We start from the raw sequence: 20,186 nt of genomic DNA on the forward strand, positions 1-20,186 counted from the left end.
GTAAAATGCTGCACGTACACATGCCATTTTTTATGGGAGCTACTTCTGATACTTTAAAAAAAATTCTTTAAAATATCTTAAAAAAATTCTTTAAAAAATCTATCCTTTAAAAAAATTCTTTAAAAATCTACATTTAAAGCCTCGGTGGTTCTGGACAAAAAAAATTCTTTAAAAATCTATCCTTTAAAAAAAAAATTCTTCAAATATCTATCCTTTAAAAAATTCTTTAAAAAATCTACGCCTTGTAGAGCCTTTGAAAAAAAATCTTTAAAAAAAATTCTTTAAAAAATCTATCCTTAAAAAAATTCTTTAAAAAATCTACGCCTTGTATGGCCTTTGAAAAAAAAAATCTTTAACAAAATCTACGCCTTGTATGGCCTTTGAAAAAAAAATCTTTAACAAAATCTACGCCTTATATGGCCTTTGAAAAAAAATTCTTTAAAAAAAACTACGCCTTGCATGGCCTTTGAAAAAAATTCTTTAAAAAATCTACGCCTTGTATGGCCTTTGAAAAAAAAGTCTTTAAAAAATCTACGCCTTGTATGGCCTTTGAAAAAAAATTCTTTAAAAAATCTACGCCTTGCATGGCCTTTGAAAAAAAATTCTTTAAAAAATCTACGCCTTGTATGGCCTTTGAAAAAAATTCTTTAAAAAATCTACGCCTTGTATGGCCTTTGAAAAAAATTCTTTAAAAAATCTACGCCTTGTATGGCCTTTGAAAAAAAAATTCTTTAAAAAAATCTACGCCTTGCATGGCCTTTGAAAAAAAATTCTTTAAAAAATCTACGCCTTGTATGGCCTTTGAAAAAAATTCTTTAAAAAATCTACGCCTTGTATGGCCTTTGAAAAAAATTCTTTAAAAAATCTACGCCTTGTATGGCCTTTGAAAAAAATTCTTTAAAAAATCTACGCCTTGTATGGCCTTTGAAAAAAATTCTTTAAAAAATCTACGCCTTGTATGGCCTTTGAAAAAAAATTCTTTAAAAAATCTACGCCTTGTATGAAAAAAAATTCTTTAAAAAATCTACGCCTTGTATGAAAAAAAATTCTTTAAAAAATCTACGCCTTGTATGAAAAAAAATTCTTTAAAAAATCTACGCCTTGTATGGCCTTTGAAAAAAAATTCTTTAAAAAATCTACGCCTTGTATGGCCTTTGAAAAAAAATTCTTTAAAAAATCTACGCCTTGTATGGCCTTTGAAAAAAAATTCTTTAAAAAATCTACGCCTTGTATGGCCTTTGAAAAAAAATTCTTTAAAAAATCTACGCCTTGTATGGCCTTTGAAAAAAATTCTTTAAAAAATCTACGCCTTGTATGGCCTTTGAAAAAAATTCTTTAAAAAATCTACCCCTTGTATGCGCTTTGAAAAAAAATTCTTTAAAAAATCTACGCCTTATATGGCCACTGAAAAAAAAATCTTTAAAAAATCTACGCCTTGTAGGGCTTTGAAAAAAAATCTTTAAAAAATCTACGGCTTTGAAAAAAAAATCTTTAAAAAATCTACGCCTTGTATGGCCTTTGAAAAAAAAAAATTAACAAATCTACGCCTTCTATATGCATTGAAAAAAATAATTAAAAAAAATCTACGCCTTGTATGGCATATGAAAAAAATTCTTAAAATATCTAAGTCTTCCTCAAATGAAATGTACATTTTCCAAAATTCTTTCGAAATACAAATCCTGACCTGCCCTAAAGCAAACAAAAAAAGATAATCTACGTGTTTCGAAAATAAATTAGCCTCCCTAAACATACCGACTCTCGAAAATTGGCAAAGGAAGTCGTGTATGTAATATGGTCTTTAATACATAATTATTACTAAGTTCGGTCCGTCCCTCAGGTTCAGTGAACTCTGTTAATTGTGTTATGCCCATTATTTCTGGCCGCACACGACCCTCTACTCAATTAAAATCTAAATGGCAAATAAGTAGTCATTGATATAAAAAAACACATTATTAAAATTATGAATGAATGAATAAAGAAAAATGTGTCCCTACCTCCAAACAAAAAACGAAATACCGGCAGCCACATGGTATTTGGCCAAAACCATCTAAGGCGAGTCATCATCAACACCCACTTACTCGCCATCCGCCTTGGCAATTATTCAGACACTTTAACTTGGAAAAAGAATAACAGTATTTATATGCCACATAGAACACCATAAAAATGTCCAGCTACATGGTGACCAAACACATTCCGAATCAAGAGAAAGAAAAAAAAAACAATAACAACAACGAACCTTATTGATATGCTTAACACATTGCTGTCTGTAGAATGAAGAAGGGAAGCCGGCCGACCGAGCGTCCGCCCAGACCCCAGGTCTCTTATAGACAGAAGTTATGATGACTAAACACCAAGTGTTGGAATGAAATATCAAAAATGGATGTTGTTAGAAGAACAAAAAATAATTGAATTGTGTTATCTTAGATTTTGAATATTCGATGGGATTGGGAAAAAATATATTTAAAATATTATGAAAAGCGTGGATTTTTATAACAAAAATAAATTTTTTGCGTGAGTTTTTATAAATTTTTTTTTTTTTTATAAACAGAAACATGGATTTTCAAAAAATATTTTTTTGGAAAATACTTTTTCTTTCAAAATAAAAAAAAAATATGGGGGTTTGAAAAAAAATGTTCCAAAAATTTTTTTTTACGATTTAAAACAAAAAATATATATTTTTTTTCAAAATAAGCTAAAAAACCAGTGAGCGGAGCAGTATAGTCGGACGGGGCCGGCCATATGATACCCTACACAACTGTCACGAAAATCTAATCTTCTGTGGTACTAAATTCTGAGCTTGGGCAATATTTTGCGGTATTTGCACCCTCTTTCCGAAAATTATAGGCGTTGTCCTTGACCATACATGAATCCTCATTGACAAAAAAAAAAAAAAAAAATAGGGTGCGAAGAATGATTAAAATACGCTCTTTCTCACGAATGCTCACGGGTGAGAATTCGAATGTTTCGCGAATGATAAAGTTACAATGAATGAGCAAGCATTTTCAATCTGTCGCGAATGTTCGCATTATACGAAAAAATCACGAACGATAAAATTTCTTTTGAAAATCTCAAAAAAACAAATTTTCGCGTATGCTCACGAGCACTGTTAAATACAACAACAAACAAAAATATCATAACCAGTAAGGAAAGCAGTAAAGTCGGGCGGGGCCGACTATATGATATCCTTCACCACTTTGGTTATATTCAGCTAGATGAATCCTTACAGACGTCGCAATTTTAAAGGGCAACCGATACTAAATTTGTCATTTGTTCAAATATATAAGCTATATCTAAATGTGAACCGATTTCAGGAATCTTTACGCACATCATTCTAGACCAAATTCAATACGCTGTGTCAAATTTCGTGCAAATCGAAAGATATTAAGGGACTTTGGTACACAATTTACCTTAAATCGGACTAAACTATATATGGGATCTATATCTAAATCTAACACACATTATTCTAGACCTAATCATTACGCTGTGCCAAATGTCGTGCAAATCGAAAGCCATATAGGGGCTTTGATGCACCATTTACTTTAAATCGGACGAAAATATATATGGGATCTATATCTAAATTTGAACCGATTTTCAGGAAACTTAACACACATCATTCTAGACCTAATTCATTACACTGTGCTAAATTTCGCGCAAATCGAAATATATATAGGGACTTTGGTACACTATTTACATTAAATCTAAATCTCAACCGATTTTCCCCAATTTCAATAGGGTTCGTCCTTGGGCCAAATAAGTGACCTATGCTAAATTCCATCCAATTCGGATAATAATTGCTACATGTACTTTGTTTACAATTTAACATGGACAGACGGACGGACATGTATAACTCGAATTAGAAAGTGATTCTATGCATATTCTCAAAAGGAAACATGGGTCTATCTCGTTTCCTTTTGCCTGTTGTGATAATATGTCATACTTGTGATGGAAAAAAAATATTTTTTAATCTTTGCTCTGTTTGTTTGGATAAAACGTATTTTTTTAAATCCAAGTTTGACTTTTTTAAAAACAAAATATTTTTTTTGAAATCCATGCCTTTGTTTATTTAGAATAGACCTTTCAATTGATGTGGGTCTCCATACTGCTTCCATTTTAGATTTTGCGCAATATGACGTTTTCTACACAGAGTCTACAGTTGGAGACCTTTAAATTGTTGTGGGTCTCCATTCTGCGTCCATTTTCGTTTTTGCGCAATATGGCGTTTTCTACACAGAGTCCCCACTGTCACTGAGACTTGCAATGAAAATCGAGAAAATCCGTTAGGCGAAAGTTTGTTTTTCGGCATAAGGTTTAGCAAAGTTTGTTCTTCGCCATAAGGTGTATATATTCTGAAAGTACATTTCGAGACCTTTCAATTGATGTGGGTCTCCATTCTGCATCCATTTTCGTTTTTGCGCAATATGGCGTTTTCTACCCAGAGTCCCCACTGTCACTGAGACTTGCAATGAAAATCGAGAAAATCCGTTAGGCGAAGGTTTGTTTTTCGGAATATGGTGTGTATATTCTGAAAGTACATTTTGAGACCTTTCAATTGATATGGGTCTCCATACTGCATCCATTTTAGTTTTTGCGCAATATGGCGTTTTCTACACAGAGTCCCCACTGTCACTGAGTTCTACACAGACTCCCCATTGTCACTGGAAAATCGAGAAAATCCGTTTAGCAAAGTTTTTCCTTCGGTATAAGGTGTATATATTCTGAAAGTACATTTCGAGACCTTTCAACTGAGGATTTTTTCAAAGTTGATCCTTGAAGAAAAATTTTTTTTTCAAGAACTAACATACGCGTGGATTTTTTAAAAATTATTTTTTAAGGGCCAAAACAAGTGTAGATTTGAAAACAATATTTCTTAAGGACCAGCAAACGGTAATAATTTGAAAAATAATTTTTTAAAGACCAAATTTTTACAACCAATACATATTGATTATTTGAAATATTTTTTTTAAGACCACGAAAAGTGTGGTTTTTTTAAACTGTTTTTTTTCAAACACCAACATAGATATGGATTTGTTTAAATGTCGTTTTCAACGACTTACATCTATCCCGTTTAAATAACTTTTTTAGTGTGGATATTTGTTTTCAAATTCCCCAAAAGTTATTAGCGCCAATTTTTATTAATGTTATGAGTCATTATCCTATCTCTGTAAAGCTTTATCACCCATCATCATAATCATGGATAACATGTGTCTGTATGAACGTGTGTTCATTTATCCTGCTGTCATTTCCGATTCCCTATGACTGCTGATACACCCACCAACCGGAAGAAAGCTGTATGTTCATCTTTTTTTCTCCTTCCTTTTATGAACTGTGATAAAAACACCTTTTTGGCAAATTAGCCAACAAAACGTAGAGCAAAAAACTCACAGCGATTAAGACGCGTTTGCAAAGCAGTTGGAACAGCAAAAAAAAAAAAGAAAACCTTCTTTTTTCAAAATGATACCATGTAACAAATTAACGCACATTTTTCCATATGGAAAAATCTCAATGAACTATGTCATGCTGTGATGATGGCTAGAACGCTTTGGCTTATTCCCGCGCTCTCGCTCTCGCTATATATGGTGCAGCAATACAATTAATCTAATTAGAATGGAACTGCTACCATCGTCAGCACCATCATGTAGTGTGCATATATATGTGTGTGTGGGCGTGTGTGTTGATGTTGTCGCTATGCCATATCTTCAGGATATCTTACTGTGCTCAAAAGAAGGAAACTTAAAACAGATGTTGTCAAGAAAACCGGAGGGAAACAGCCAGCCAGCTTTGTACCTTTATGTTTGTCCTCGCCATCCATGCCGCTCCCTCTTGATGAATTAAGTCATTTACGATTTCTTAATAAGGTGTGACGCAACCAGCATAGCATCAAGCTCAAGATTTCTATTAAATTTTCGTGAATGAGAAAAGTTTGAAACAATTTATAAAGTCATTTTTTTTAATAATGAAATAAATTTAAAATTATTTAATTAGCTGGAAGGTTAAAGGTAGGAGAAATAAATTTTGGAAAAAAATCATGGTGATGTGTAGGATAATTATTTTTTTTTATGGATATGGTTAAAAATCACAATTTTTGTGGCCCTAAAAATATGATTTTCAGGGCCTTTTATATTTTTAAAAAATCCACGCTTATGAACCAATCTTCACGAAATTTGGCACGTAGGATGGGTTCTGGTCAACGAAGACCCCTATTGTTTTTGGTAAACATCGCTTAATATTTAGGGGATGAAATGGGCCAAATACTTAATTTTTGTCGATTTTTCTGGTAGCTCCAGACGTGGCCCTAAAATAATGATTTTAAAAAATCCACGCCTTTTATGGCCCCAAAAAATATTTTTAAAAAATCCACGCCTTTTATGGCCCCAAAAAATATTTTTAAAAAATCCACGCCTTTTATGGCCCCAAAAAATATTTTTAAAAAATTGTTCCACAAGGTGGCTGTTACGCGTTGATACAATGTTCGACTCGTTTATGCCATACCCTTATGGGCGTAGGCGAGTAACATGTGTTGTTAAAAAGATCACATAACAAACTGTCACCTTGTCTGAATCCTCGTTCGGTATTGAAGGGTTCCGATACGTTCTTTCCGACTTTAACTGCTGACCTTGTGCCACTTAAAGTTATCCTGCATTGCTGTATTAATTTTACAGTAATGTCGAACGTAGACATGGCTTTAAACACCTCTGAATGGTTAGGGCTGTCGAATACGGCTTTATAGTCGACGAATAGGTTGTGTGTGTCTATGTGTTTTTCGTGGGTCTTTTCCAGGATTTGGCGGATTTGGCACATATAATGTCTTGACCATTCTTTCGTTCACACAGCACACTGGATATCACTTTATATGCGATGGGAAGAAGGCTAATTCCTCTATAGTTGGCATCGTCTTGTCTCCTTTTTTTTGCACGGGGCACAGAATGATGAGGATCCAATCATTGGGCATGCATTTCTCTAGCCAAATTGTACTAATCAGCTGGTGAATGCTCCTGACTAGCAGCTGACCACCAGTCTTGAATAGTTCGGCTGGTAACCCATCGGCGCCTGCTGCTTTATTGTTCTTTAGCCGATTAATTGCTATTCTGACCTCATCTTTGCTAGGTGGTATACACTCTATACCATCATCTCTTATTGGTTCTGGGGGTATCTTCTTCACCACCACTATTTGATACCAGAAGCTCTTCAAAATACTCATTCCAGATCCTCAGCACGCTGTCAGTATCTGTCACCAGGTTTCCTTCTTCATCCCTAAAGGAAAATGTACCTGTACCAAAACCTTCGGTTTGGTTTTTTATTCGTTGGTAAAATTTCTGGACTTCACTCTGACTCCTGTACATCTCGATTTGCTCACGCTCACGATTTTCTTGTTCTTTCTTCTTTTCCTTTTTTTTGAAAACACGTTTCTCCTCTCTCCCTTTCTCCCGATAATTCTCCATCACATTACGTATTGCTACTGTCTGCAGGGTTGCCTTATACGCTGCGTTTTTCACATCAGTAGCATTACGACCTTCCTGATCTTACCATGAATTTTTTGGAGGTGGTTTTTGGTACCCAAATGTTACTTTTGCTGCAGTATGTAGGGAGTGGTCAATTCTTTGCCATTGTGCTTCTATACTATTATCGGGACAAGAAGTGCTTTCGTCAAGCAGGTGGGTAAATTGAGCGGAGTAGGCCTCGGCTACCTGTTGTGTTTGCAGCTTTTCGACGTCGAGTTTTCGTGTTGTGTTAGATCGCACCTTTGCTGCAACAAAGACGAGTGCGAACCTTGGCTGCCACAAGGTAGTGGTCCGAATCGATATTCGACCCTCTGATCGATCGAACTTCTAATACACTGGATGAATTCCTTCGTCTATCACAACATGATCAATTTGATTTCTCGTTGCTTGATCAGGAGGAATCCAGGTGGCCTTGTGTATATCGAGATGCTTGAATCTGGTGCTGCTAACTACCATGTTTTTTGCGAAATCAACCTCATGCCGTTGTCGAATGTTTCTTTATGAAGGCTGAATTTTCCGACCGTGGGGCCAAATATATTTTCCCTTCCGATTTTTTGTATCGAAATCTCCTAGCGAATTTTAATGTCATTGCCAGGGCAACGGTCATATGCTGTTTCTAAGCGCTCGTAAAAAATGTCTTTGGTCTGCTCATCCTTGTCTTCGGTCGGAGCATGGCGCAAATAGGACTGATTTAGAATAACTTGGCTTTTATGCGGATTATAGGATTTCGCTCACTTATTGGATTGAATCTGGGGCCGAGGTCTTTTATTCTCCTGTTGACCATAAATCCGCAACCAAATTCATGTCTCGTTTCATGTCAGCTATAATACAGTGCGTAATCGTCTGATTTACTTACGCCTGTACGCCTTAAGTTGGCGTGGATTTTTTTTAAAACCACACCTTTTAAAAATATTTTTTTTAAATATCTAAGACTTATTTTTTTTTTAATTTAAAATTTAAAAAAATATTTTTTAAATTATTTGTTTTTAAATCCTCGCCTCCATCCTTTCTGTTCTGTGGTAGTCCTCCTTCCTTTACATATCAATCGTGTATCGCTTTTTCATTTCCAATTTACCAATGCCAATTTTTTCGTTTTTGGTTTCGTTTCGTTTGAAATTGAAACTCAAATATGGTAAACCGCCTATACAAAATCAATCCAAATAAATATGTGCATAGATAGTTGAATGGATGGATGGATCGATAGATACATGGACCAGATAGTTATTCAAATATCCATTTACCACCAACATTATCACCCGGGCAGCCTCTGGGCTGGCAGGCAATCAACGGCTACCGCAAAACATTTGACTACAACAATGTTTCCCAAAATAGGTCTTCATTTGCAATTCCATTTTTTTTTGTTGGTTGGTGTTTGAAAATCGAAAATATTCTCACTCACATATTGAGCGATTTTGGGACAATCTAACGCTTCATTTGCCAGGAAACAATTTCATTTAGTTTTTAATTGTTTTGCTTGTGGTTAGGCTGGCTGCTTGCTCATTGTGTCCTGATGATGCGAATGATGATGATGGTGGTGGTGGCCAAAAACATAGCAATGCTATATGTTGGTGGATATATGGTGCAAATGGATAAAATGAAATGGGTTTTGAGAGGGAGAGGTGGGTGGAGATCGAAATTTTTAAATAATTTACAATGGAAGGAATTTGAATATGTGCTTGGGGGTAAGCAATACTAGCACACTGAATTTTTATTAAAACATGATTTTTGAAGGAACAATACATGACCATAATTTTCAAAAGGACTAATAAGGCGAGAATTTTTTAAACATATTTTTTTCAAGAATCCTCATAAGGCATGGATTTTTATACCCTTCACCACACTGTGGTACAGGGTATTATTTCTTTGTGCATATGTTTGTAACAGGCAAAAAGAAACGAGATAGGCACATGGTTCCTTTTTGAGAATATGCATAGAATCACTTTCGTGAAAATCGGTTCAGATTTAGATATAGCTCCCATATATATTTTCGTCCGATTTATTTTAAATGGTGTACCAAAGTCCCTATATATATTTCGATTTGTACGAAATTTGGCACAGCCTAATGATTTAGGACTAGAATGATGTGTGTTTAGTTTCGTGAAAATCGGTTCAAATTTATATATAGCTCATAAATATATTTTCGTCCGATTTAAAGTAAATAGTGCACCAAAGTCCCTATATATCTTTCGATTTGCACGAAATTGGGCATAGCCTAGTGATTTAGGTCTAGAATGATGTATGTTAAGTTTCGTGAAAATCGGTTCAGATTTAGATATAGCTCCCATATATATTTTCGTCCGATTTAAAGTAAATAATATACCAAAGTCCCTATATATCTTTCGATTTGCACGAAATTTGGCACAGCGTGCGGAATTAAGTGTAGAATGATGTGTGTTAAGTTTCGTGAAAATCGGTTCAGATTTAGATATACCTCCCATATATATGTTCGCCCGATTTATTGTAAATGGTGCACCAAAGTCCCTATATATCTTTCGATTTGCACGAAATTTGGCACAGCGTACTGAATTAAGTCTAAAATGATGTGTATTAAGTTTCGTGAAAATCGGTTCAGATTTAGATATAGCTCCCATATATATTATCGTCCGATTTATTGTAAATGGTGCACCAAAGTCCCTATATATCCGATTTATATATCTTTCGAGTGTGTTGCGTAAAAACGAATTTTGGCATATATACAACCTAATAATATTATTTGCACGAAATTTCTAGAATGATGTGTGTTAAGTTTCCTGAAAATCGGTTCAAATTTAGATATAGCTCCCATATATATTTTCGTCCGATTTAAAGTAAATGGTATACCAAAGTCCCTATATATTTTTCGATTTGCACGAAATTTGGCACAGCGTGCAGAATTAAGTCTAGAATGATGTGTGTTAAGTTTCGTGAAAATCGGTTGAAATTTATATATAGCTCCCATATATATTTTCGTCCGATTTATTGTAAATGGTGCACCAAAGTCCCTATATATATTTCGATTTGCGCGAAATTTGGCACAGCGTACGGAATTAAGTCTAGAATGATGTGTGTTAAGTTTCGTGAAAATCGGTTCATATTTAGATATAGCTCCCATATATATTTTCGTCCGATTTATTGTAAATGGTGCACCAAAGTCCCTATATATTTTTCGATTTGCATGAAATTTAGCACAGGGTAATGAATTAGGTCTAGAATGATGTGTATTAAGTTTCCTGAAAATCGGTTCAAATTTAGATATAGCTCCCATATATATCTTCGTCCGATTTATTGTAAATGGTGCACCGAAGTGTCTATATATCATCCGATTTGCACGAAATTGGGCACAGCGTACTGCATAAAGTCTAGAATGATGATGCGTTAAGTTCCCTAAAAATCAGTTCAGATTTATATATATTTCTCATATATATTTTTCCGATTTTATGTAAATTGTGCACAAAAGACCCGATGTTTCCGATTGGCACACAATTTTTTGCAATCTAACAGAAGGCGTGCGTTTCTAATTTTTTACCAGGACCAACACAAGGCGTCAAGATCAATTATTATCCCTCACTTCTCCTTCTCTATCACCTATCGATATTCTTTAGGGTCCCCCGTTGTTTCAATTTTAAAGCAATAAATTTTGGATATTGTTTTATAACTTCATCAATTGGCCAGGACAGAGTTGTTGAAAAGCATACACAAAAAATAAAATAAAAACAACAATAAAAATATACAACACCGGAAAACCAGCTACTGACAAGCATCATATTGGGGGAGAATACTGACCGACCGACCACAATATTTATGTATGTACAATCAATGTGAAGGAATGAACAAATGAATAAACATTTTAAAAATTTCAAAATGGCACAGAGAAAAGAGAGGATTTTTGGTCGGGCTGGTAGGCTTATAGTCGTTCGTTGGATGTGTGTGTGTGTGCGTACGATTCATCCTTATTGAATCAATACAGTTAATGAATTCATTTGAATCTTGGTCAGAAAAATGTTCAGACTTTTGCGAACGATGATGATGGGTGGGGAAAAAATACAACAAAAAGGGAAAACAAAACCTTTTCTTTGTTTGATATGGTTTCACATATACATACATACATGTATATATCTGTGTGTGTGTGTGTGACTGCATGCTGGCTTGAAACTCTATAATCTTCTTCAAGTGGTTGCTGTCGGAAATTCTCATTCATTGTTGAGATGATGATCATCATCAGAGAGGACCAAAGTCAATTAATTGGAAACAATCATTCCCGAATAAAATGCCATTAAAATTGATTTCCATTCTTGGCAAACCATCTGCAATGATTCAGGAAGCGAGAGAGAGAGCAGCGAGTCCATTCATGGTCGACAGCTGTTGTGGTGTTACTTACTTGTTTCTTTTATGTGGTTTTCATCTAGGCAATCATTAAATCAAATGGGCGGAATTTTTTCTTCGGAGGGATTTACAGGGAGACCTGGATTTTTAAATAATATTTTTTTCAAGACTATCAAAGACGTGAATTCTTTAAAAATATTTTTTCAAGGCATAGTAATAGGCGTGAATTTTTTAAAAAATATTTTTCAGGATCTACCAAAGGCGTGGATTTTTGTATACCCTTCAACACAATGTGATACAGGGTATTATGTCTTTGTGCATATGTTTGTAACAGGCAAAAGGAAACGAGGTAGACATATGGTTCCTTTAGAGAATATGCATAGAATCGTCGTCTAAGTCGATTTATGCATGTCCGTCCATGTTAAATTGTAAACAAAGTGCAGGTCGCATTTATAATCCAAATTGGATGAAATTTTGCACAGGTCACTTATTCGGCCCAAGGACAAACCTTATTGAAATTGGGAAAAATCGGTTCAGATTTAGATATAGCTCCCATATATATTTTCGTCCGATTTAATGTAAATGGTGCACCTAAGTCCCTATATATCCTTCGATTTGCACGAAATTTGGCATAGCGTACTGGATTAAGTCTAGAACGATGTGTCTTTAATTTCTTGAAAATCGGTTCAGATTTAGATATAGCTCCCATATATATTTTCGTCCGATTTAATTTAAATGGTGCACCAAAGTCCCTAAATATATTTCTATTTGCACGAAATTTGGCATAGCGTACTAAATTGGATCTAGATTGGTGTGTATTAAGTTTCGTGAAAATCGGTTCAGATTTAGATATAGCTCCCATATATATTTTCGTCCGATTTTAGATAAATAGTGCACCAAAGTCCCTATATATCCTCCGATTTGCGCGAAATTTGGCATAACGTACTAAATTGAGTCTAGAATGGTGTGTGTTAAGTTTGAAAATCGCTTCAGATTTAGATATAGCTCCCATATATATTTTCGTCCGATTTTAGATAAATAGTGCACCAAAGTCCCTATATATCCTCCGATTTGCACGAAATTTGGCATAGTGTACTAAATTGAGTCTACAATGGTGTGTATTAAGTTTCGTGAAAATCGGTTCAGATTTATATATAGCTCCTATATATATTTTCGTCCGATTTTAGGTAAATATTGCACCAAAGTCCCTATATATCCTTCGATTTGCACGAAATTTAGCATAGCGTGCTGAATTAAGTCTAGAACGATGTGTGTTGTGTATTAAGTTTCGTGAAAATCGTTTCAGATTTAGATATAGCTCCCATATATATTTTCGTCCGATTTTAGGTAAATAGTGCACCAAAGTCCCTATATATATCCTTCGATTTGCACTAAATCTGGCATAGCGTACTGAATTAAGTCTAGAACGATGATTGGTAAGTTTCGTGAAAATCGGTTCAGATTTAGATATAGCTCCCATATATAGTTTCGTCCGATTTGAGGTAAATAGTGCACCAAAGTCCCTATATATCCTCCGATTTGCACGAAATTTGGCATAGTGTACTAAATTGAGTCTAGAATGGTGTGTATTAAGTTTCGTGAAAATCGTTTCAGATTTAGATATAGCTCCCATATATAGTTTCGTCCGATTTGAGGTAAATAGTGCACCAAAGTCCCTATATATCCTCCGATTTGCACGAAATTTGGCATAGCGTACTGAATTAAGTCTAGAACGATGTGTGTTTAATTTCTTGAAAATCGGTTCAGATTTAGATATAGCTCCCATATATATTTTCGTCCGATTTTATATAAATAGTGCACCAAAGTCCCTATATATCTTTCGATTTGCACGAAATCTGGCATATCGTACTGAATTGAGTCGAGAATGGTGTGTATTAAGTTTCGTGAAAATCGGTTCAGATTTAGATATAGCTGCCATATATATGTTCGTCCGATTTTAGATAAATAGTACATCAAAGTCCCTACATATTCTTCGATTTGCACGAAAATTGGCATAGCGTACTGAATTAAGTCTAGAGTGATTTGCGCTAAGTTTCGTGAGAATCGGTTCAGATTTACATATAGCTCCCATATATATTTTCGTCCGATTTTAGATAAATAGTGCACCAAAGCTGCTATATATCCTCCGATTTATACGAAATTTTGCATATTTTTTCAATAACTATCAAAGTCTATCAAACATTTTTTAATTTTTCTTCATTATGAGAGTTCCACTGTACATTTTTGTGGGTGTATGTATGAGTGTGTGTGCAATTATTTAAAAATCCTTTGAAAATAAAGAACACTATAATTAACGAATTAAAAATAAAAATACCTTCTTTTAATTTAATAGTCATTTATTTGTTTTATTTATCACGATTTTTTTCTTTTCGTTTCGTGTTACAGAGTTGCTCCTGGCCTACCCGATACTCGAACTTGTTTGCTGCATCAAAAGCTGCAAATGCTTAATGTATGCATTGAGAAACGATTACAGCGTGAAAAGGGCATTAAAACGGAAATGGCCATGCCTCAGGATACAATCGTCATAACAGACGATGAAGAGGATGACGATGCTGAGGACACCGATGAAGAGTTTTATGATCTGACCGATGATGGAGATGATGCAGCAGCAGATGGCAACGATAATGATGAGCCAAAGGATAAAGAGGAAAAAACATCAAAGCATCCGTTTAAAGCGGAAGGCCGTTTGAAACGTTTAAACAATTTAAAACTTATCAATGGTGAGGATTATTTATATGTTCCGATTACACAGGATTTGGCACCTAAAACCGAAGATCAGCTACAGGATGCCTCGGATGTAATGTTGAAAATGGGTTCGGATTCTGGTAAGGTTACACATTTATTTATTCGAATTATATAAAATAAAAAAATGAAATATTTTTTGCAGAATTCATAACCGATTTAATGTGTTCCACTGTGGTCTCCGATGCCGAGGCATTTAAGGCTGCCAATCCCAAGGCTCAATTTGAGGATTTTATACGTTGGTTCAGTCCCAACGATTGGGAAGAGTTTGTGGATGAGGATTCCAAGGAAACTCGGCATAAATTAAGTGCCCGCATGCAGGCTCCCGGTAATACGTGGCAAAAGGTGTGGGAGCAGGCCAAACCGGTACCAGCATCACGTCAGGTATGTAGAAATATAGAATACAATTTGTTCAATTGGTGGATTTTTTTTAAATATTTTTTCAAGGGGTAACAACAGGCGTGTATTTTTTAAAAATAATTTTTCAATGTGTTTCAATAGGCGTGGATTTTTATACGCTACACAACAATGTTGTCTTTGTAACGCCGCGAAATAATGGTCCTAGACCTTTACTATACCGATTGTCATTTCTCGACTAGCTGAGTCGATATAGACATGGATGTCCGTCTGTCAGTTATGGACCAATCTTCACGAAGTGCAATGCAATGCAGGATGGGTTCTGGCCAATGAAGACCCTATTGTGTTTGGTAAAGATCGGTTAATATTTAGGAGATGAAATGGACCAAATACTAAATTTTTGTCGGGTTTTCTGGTCGCTCCACAGGCCGCAATTATGGCCCAAATATTGCGACAAGAATATTACAAGGAGAAGGTGATCGAGGCAAATAATACGAATGCCTGTTCTGATAAAGATCGGCCATTATTTAGCGGTTTAAATTGACCCTGAGACATTTGTGTGAACAATTACAAAATTTGAAGTCTATGGCGTATGGTCTGGCGGGAGGTGGCGTTGCTTTTGAGTTGTTCGCTCAGACCATAGTAGCATCGGTTGGCCATCATTCTTTTAATTTATTTATGGCGGTACCAAGGTATATAAAATCTTTGACTACCCCGATGTTGTAGTTCTCAAGTTCCACAGTTGGTCCGAGTTTACTGGACGTCTTGCGGGTTGATACCATCAGCTTGGTTTTCTCGCCGTTTACTGCCAGACCCACTTTGGCAGACTCCTTCTCAATTTGTTCAAAGGAGGCTGTTATCGCTCTCAATGTTCGACCCATTATGTCGATGTCATCGGCGTAGGGGAGTAACATGTGTTGTTTGGTGTACAGATTACCATTTCTGTTCACTTTTTCCTCTCGTATAACCTTTTCCAGCAGGATGTTAAAAAGGTCACACGATTGTCTGAGTCCTCGTTCGGTATTAAAGGGTCCTTTCCGACTTTAACTGCTGATCTTGTGCCTGTTAAAGTTATCCTGCATAGCCGAATTAATTTTACAGGAATATCAAACGCAGATATGGCTTTATACACCTCTGAACGTATAGGGCTGTCTATTGCGGCTTTATAGTCGACGAATAGGTGGTATGTGTCGATGTGTTTTTCGTGGGTCTTTTCCAGGATTTTTCGCAGAGCGAATATTTGGTCAATGGTGAATTTGCCAGGTCTAAAGCCGCATTGGTATTGTCCAATAATGCCATTGATCATTGGCTTCAATCGTTCAGACAGCACACTGGATAGCACGTTATATGCGATGGGAAGGAGACTTGGCATATATAGACTTTTTGTGCACGGGTAAAAAATTCTGAGGTTCCAATCATTGGACATGCATTCTTCTAGACAAATTGTACTAATCAGCTGGTGCACGCTCCTTACCAGCATCTGACCACCAGTGTTGACTTTATCTTGGCTAGGTGGTATACACTATATACCGTCATCTATTATTGGTTCTGGGGTATCCTCTTCACCGCTACTATTTGATACCAGACGTTTTTCAAAATGCTCCTTCCAGATCCTCAGTACGCTGTCTGAATCTGTCACCAGGTTTCCTTCTTTATCTCTACAGGAGGATGTGCCTGTACCAAAGCCTTCGGTTTGGTGTTTTGCCCGTTGGTAGAATTTTCGGACTTCATTCTGACTGTTGTACATCTCGATTTGCTTTTTCTTTTCTGAAAATACGTTTCTCCTCTCTCCTTTTCTCCCGATAGTTCTCCATCGCATTACGTGTTGCTACTGTCCGCAGGGTTGCTCTTATTTGTGACCAAAAAAACTTTATAGGCCATATATGACAAGAGGACCTGCTAAAGCCCTAACTACTCGACAATTTTCAAGAAGTCTTTTATGACCAGAATACCTTTTATAGGCCCTACCCAGGCTAGAGGACCTTCTATGGGCCCTCTCTGCCTGAAATAACTTGTATCGATGGTCTTCCATGGCTAGAAGATCTGCAAAGAGGTTTTCCGCCAGCTAAAATGCCTTTTATTATGAGTGTAGAATAATAGGAAAGAGTTGCTGTGGCTATTTTATAGGTCCTAATTTCTCGACAGTTTTCTAGTAGGCCTCATATACGACCTCTGTGGCTAGCATACCTTCTATGGGTCATTTGTGACCATGTAGGGATTCTCTGTGACTGAAATACCTCCTATAAGTTATCTGTGCTTTAAATAACTTCTGTGGGTCCTCTTCGGTGGTTAGAAGATGTGCCCGTTCCGTAGCCATATGACCCTTTAGAATAGATACTCTGTAGAATAGATACTAAGATAGGTTTGTTATTGCTAATAGATTTTCTACAGTGGTTGGGTTTCGGTGTTGCGTTCTCATTGAATGTGAACATTTTCCCCTATTTGTTACTACTTCGAAGATTTCGGTTCAAGGCCCTTGACCAATTTCCTGGAATGAAATCTATGTATAGAAGATTTATATAAGTATTCTACCCTTAGTAAAGCATACGAAGCTCACTCGCCTTAGATGAGCTCTATAAGCTCTTCTAGCTATTTTGACCTGTAGAGGAACTTCCACAGTTATTTTCAAGGCATATTTATTTTTATAAATATTTTTTTAAGGCCTGCATTTTTTAACAAAATTATCTAAAGTTTTTTTCAATATTTTTTCATATCATCTTCCTTGTTCTTTCCAGAAACGTTTATTCGATGACACCCAAGAAGGCTATAAAATTCTCAACTATTTGGAGTCCCGTAATTTGGGAGAAATATTTGGCCTTACCATTGTACCCACTGTTGCATAGTTCCATACTGAAATTGAAGGTAATTAAAAAAAATTGATTTTTTTTTTTCAAAATATTAATAAAAAAATTCGTTTCCTCAATTTCAGGACATCTTTGCCAATTCCAAAGTCTTGGAATTATTCAATGAGTGCTTGGATGAAATTCTGGCCGATCTAAGTCGTTTTTCACGTGATGTTGAATTGGTCGAAGCATTGCCCAGTCCCAATACGGACACCCCCAAAATCAATGAAAATAAATACACTCTCCAGCTGCCGAATCCTCAGCCCCTCCTGAAGAAAATCGAAAAATTGGAAAGAGATTTCTACCATTATATATGTTTTGAATATTTACCGGGCATACGTAATTTGCCTCGAGAAAAATTACATTCGAAATTCCGTGAAATATTACAAAATAATGGCAGCTGTAATATTGTTAGTAAATCGGATGATCAAAATGTGTTGGAATTTTCCTTGCAATCGCTATTCAAAGATGATATGCGTGATAAGCTGTTGAGTAAAGATTACATTATACGTTTGGGTGATGGTTTGGTGGCCGATGAGAGTCCCAGAGATTTGGATGGGGGGAAGGAGAAATCATCAGCTGGCGTATCCAATGCCATTATGCCGCAATTTTTACGTGCAATTGTGACGGGTGAAAAATTGCGTTTGTGTGGTGCCTTCACGGAAAATACCACATTTTTGGAATGAATTTAAGATTTTAGTTTATTTTATTTTTTATTTATTCTTTGTGGTCTTGTCCTGGTGTAGGGTATTTCTATTTAAAAAAAAAAGTATTTTAAAGTATTTTCTTTAAAATTTTCTTTAATGTAATTAATTGTACCTTTAATATCTGTATCTCTCTATAAAATTGTAAACATTTTTATACTCATTTTATTCTAGGCGATTCTAATAATAAAATTTTCAAAATTTTTCGGTGTATTGTCACAATGAAATACTGTCCTTTATAAAGGTAATATTTCATTGTAACTTTTACATCTACTTCTCTATAAATGTGGTGTTATATTTTATTAAACTTTTGAAAATATTCTGAAATATCCATTGGAATTTTCAATTTATCTCAATCAGACCTTCTATAGGTCGCTAAAATAACTACAATCGTTCCTCTGAGTCTAGAAGAACTTCTATAGGCCTTCTCGTACTAGCAGATTTTCCATACGTCTTCTGAGGCCAAAAAATATAATATAGGCCATCTGAGGTTATATAATATTCGATGTAGCTAGAAAATGGATATTCTCAGCTTAAATTATCCATTGGAATTTTAAATTTACCTCAATCCGTTCAAAAATTATGATCATTTGTAAAAAATGTTGATTTTTTCCATTGGAATTTTCAATTTATCTCAATCAGACCTTCTATAGGTCAAAATAGATCCTCTATAGCTAAAATAACTACTATCGGTCCTCTGAGTCCAGAAAAACTTCTATAGGTTTTCTCGTACTAGTTGGTCTTCTATACGTCTTCTGAGGCCAGAAAATTATGGTCATTTGTATTTGATTTTTGATTTTTTTTGCATCACTGGCAAAAAGAAATGAGTTATGTAGTTTTTATAAACCTCACCCTGTCATCATCTATTGATGGGGGGGTAGATTCAGCAAACGATTATGCAAAATATAAACCTGTACCTTTCATATGACACCACTTTCATTCGAATATCTGCCCTACGAACAAGTTATGTATTTGTTATAAACCCCCCTGTCATCAACGCCATCTATTGATGTGTAGATTCGATTTTGTCAAATTTAAACCTGTACCCTTCATATGATACCACTTTCATTCGAATATCTGCACTACGAAAAAAAGTTATGGCAAAAAGAAATGAGGTATGTAATTTTTTATAAACCACGCCCCTCCCTGTCATCAACGCCATCTATTGAGGGGAATGAATGATTCAAATTAGACACACATACTCGCATCTTTTGTCGATATTTTAAATATCTTTTTGAACTTCCACATAATGCCAATTTTCTCTTATAAAACATTGACTTAAATATGTAATGTCAATATGGTCATCTGAAATTATACGATATTCGATACTTAGCTAGAAACTGTATATTCGAAGCTTAAATTATCCCTTGGAATTTTCAATTTATCTCAATCCGTTCAAAAGTTATGGCCATTTGTAAATTTGGATTTTTTTGCATCTCTGGCAAAGATATGCGGTTTTTTGCCACCTCAGGGCCATCTATTGATAGGGCACGATCATTTTGTTCATTAATTTTTAATATTTAACAAAAAAATAACCAATATTTACAAATATCTTTCAATTTGCACAAAGTGCCAATTTTCTCCTATAAAACATTGACTTCAATATATATTGTCCGTATGGAATCAAACTTTACATTTCCCTCAATCCATTTCTACAAAAATTATGAAAATCGCTTCAGAAGTTCCCGAGTTATTTGCATTTGAAGTCAACCATCTTC

The 20,186-nt window shown here is 35.3% G+C and overlaps 1 protein-coding gene across 1 annotated transcript in view; it reads left to right on the plus strand.

Annotated features, from left to right (window-relative positions):
- Positions 1 to 18,450, plus strand: part of LOC133324523 (rab3 GTPase-activating protein catalytic subunit-like) — an 85,666-nt gene extending 67,216 nt beyond the window's left edge. Inside the window, 7 exon segments of the mRNA XM_061533359.1 lie at positions 14,208 to 14,647; positions 14,710 to 14,948; positions 17,657 to 17,749; positions 17,751 to 17,783; positions 17,851 to 17,937; positions 18,013 to 18,274; positions 18,314 to 18,450. Coding sequence (XP_061389343.1) covers positions 14,208 to 14,647; positions 14,710 to 14,948; positions 17,657 to 17,749; positions 17,751 to 17,783; positions 17,851 to 17,937; positions 18,013 to 18,274; positions 18,314 to 18,450 — 1,291 coding nt within the window.
- The last annotated feature ends 1,736 nt before the right edge of the window (positions 18,451 to 20,186 follow it).

The sequence above is a fragment of the Musca vetustissima genome, unplaced genomic scaffold, assembly GCF_032173495.1.
Source record: "Musca vetustissima isolate MV318-11 ecotype Yass unplaced genomic scaffold, APGP_CSIRO_Mvet_v1 utg20277, whole genome shotgun sequence".
NCBI lineage: Eukaryota > Metazoa > Arthropoda > Insecta > Diptera > Muscidae > Musca > Musca vetustissima.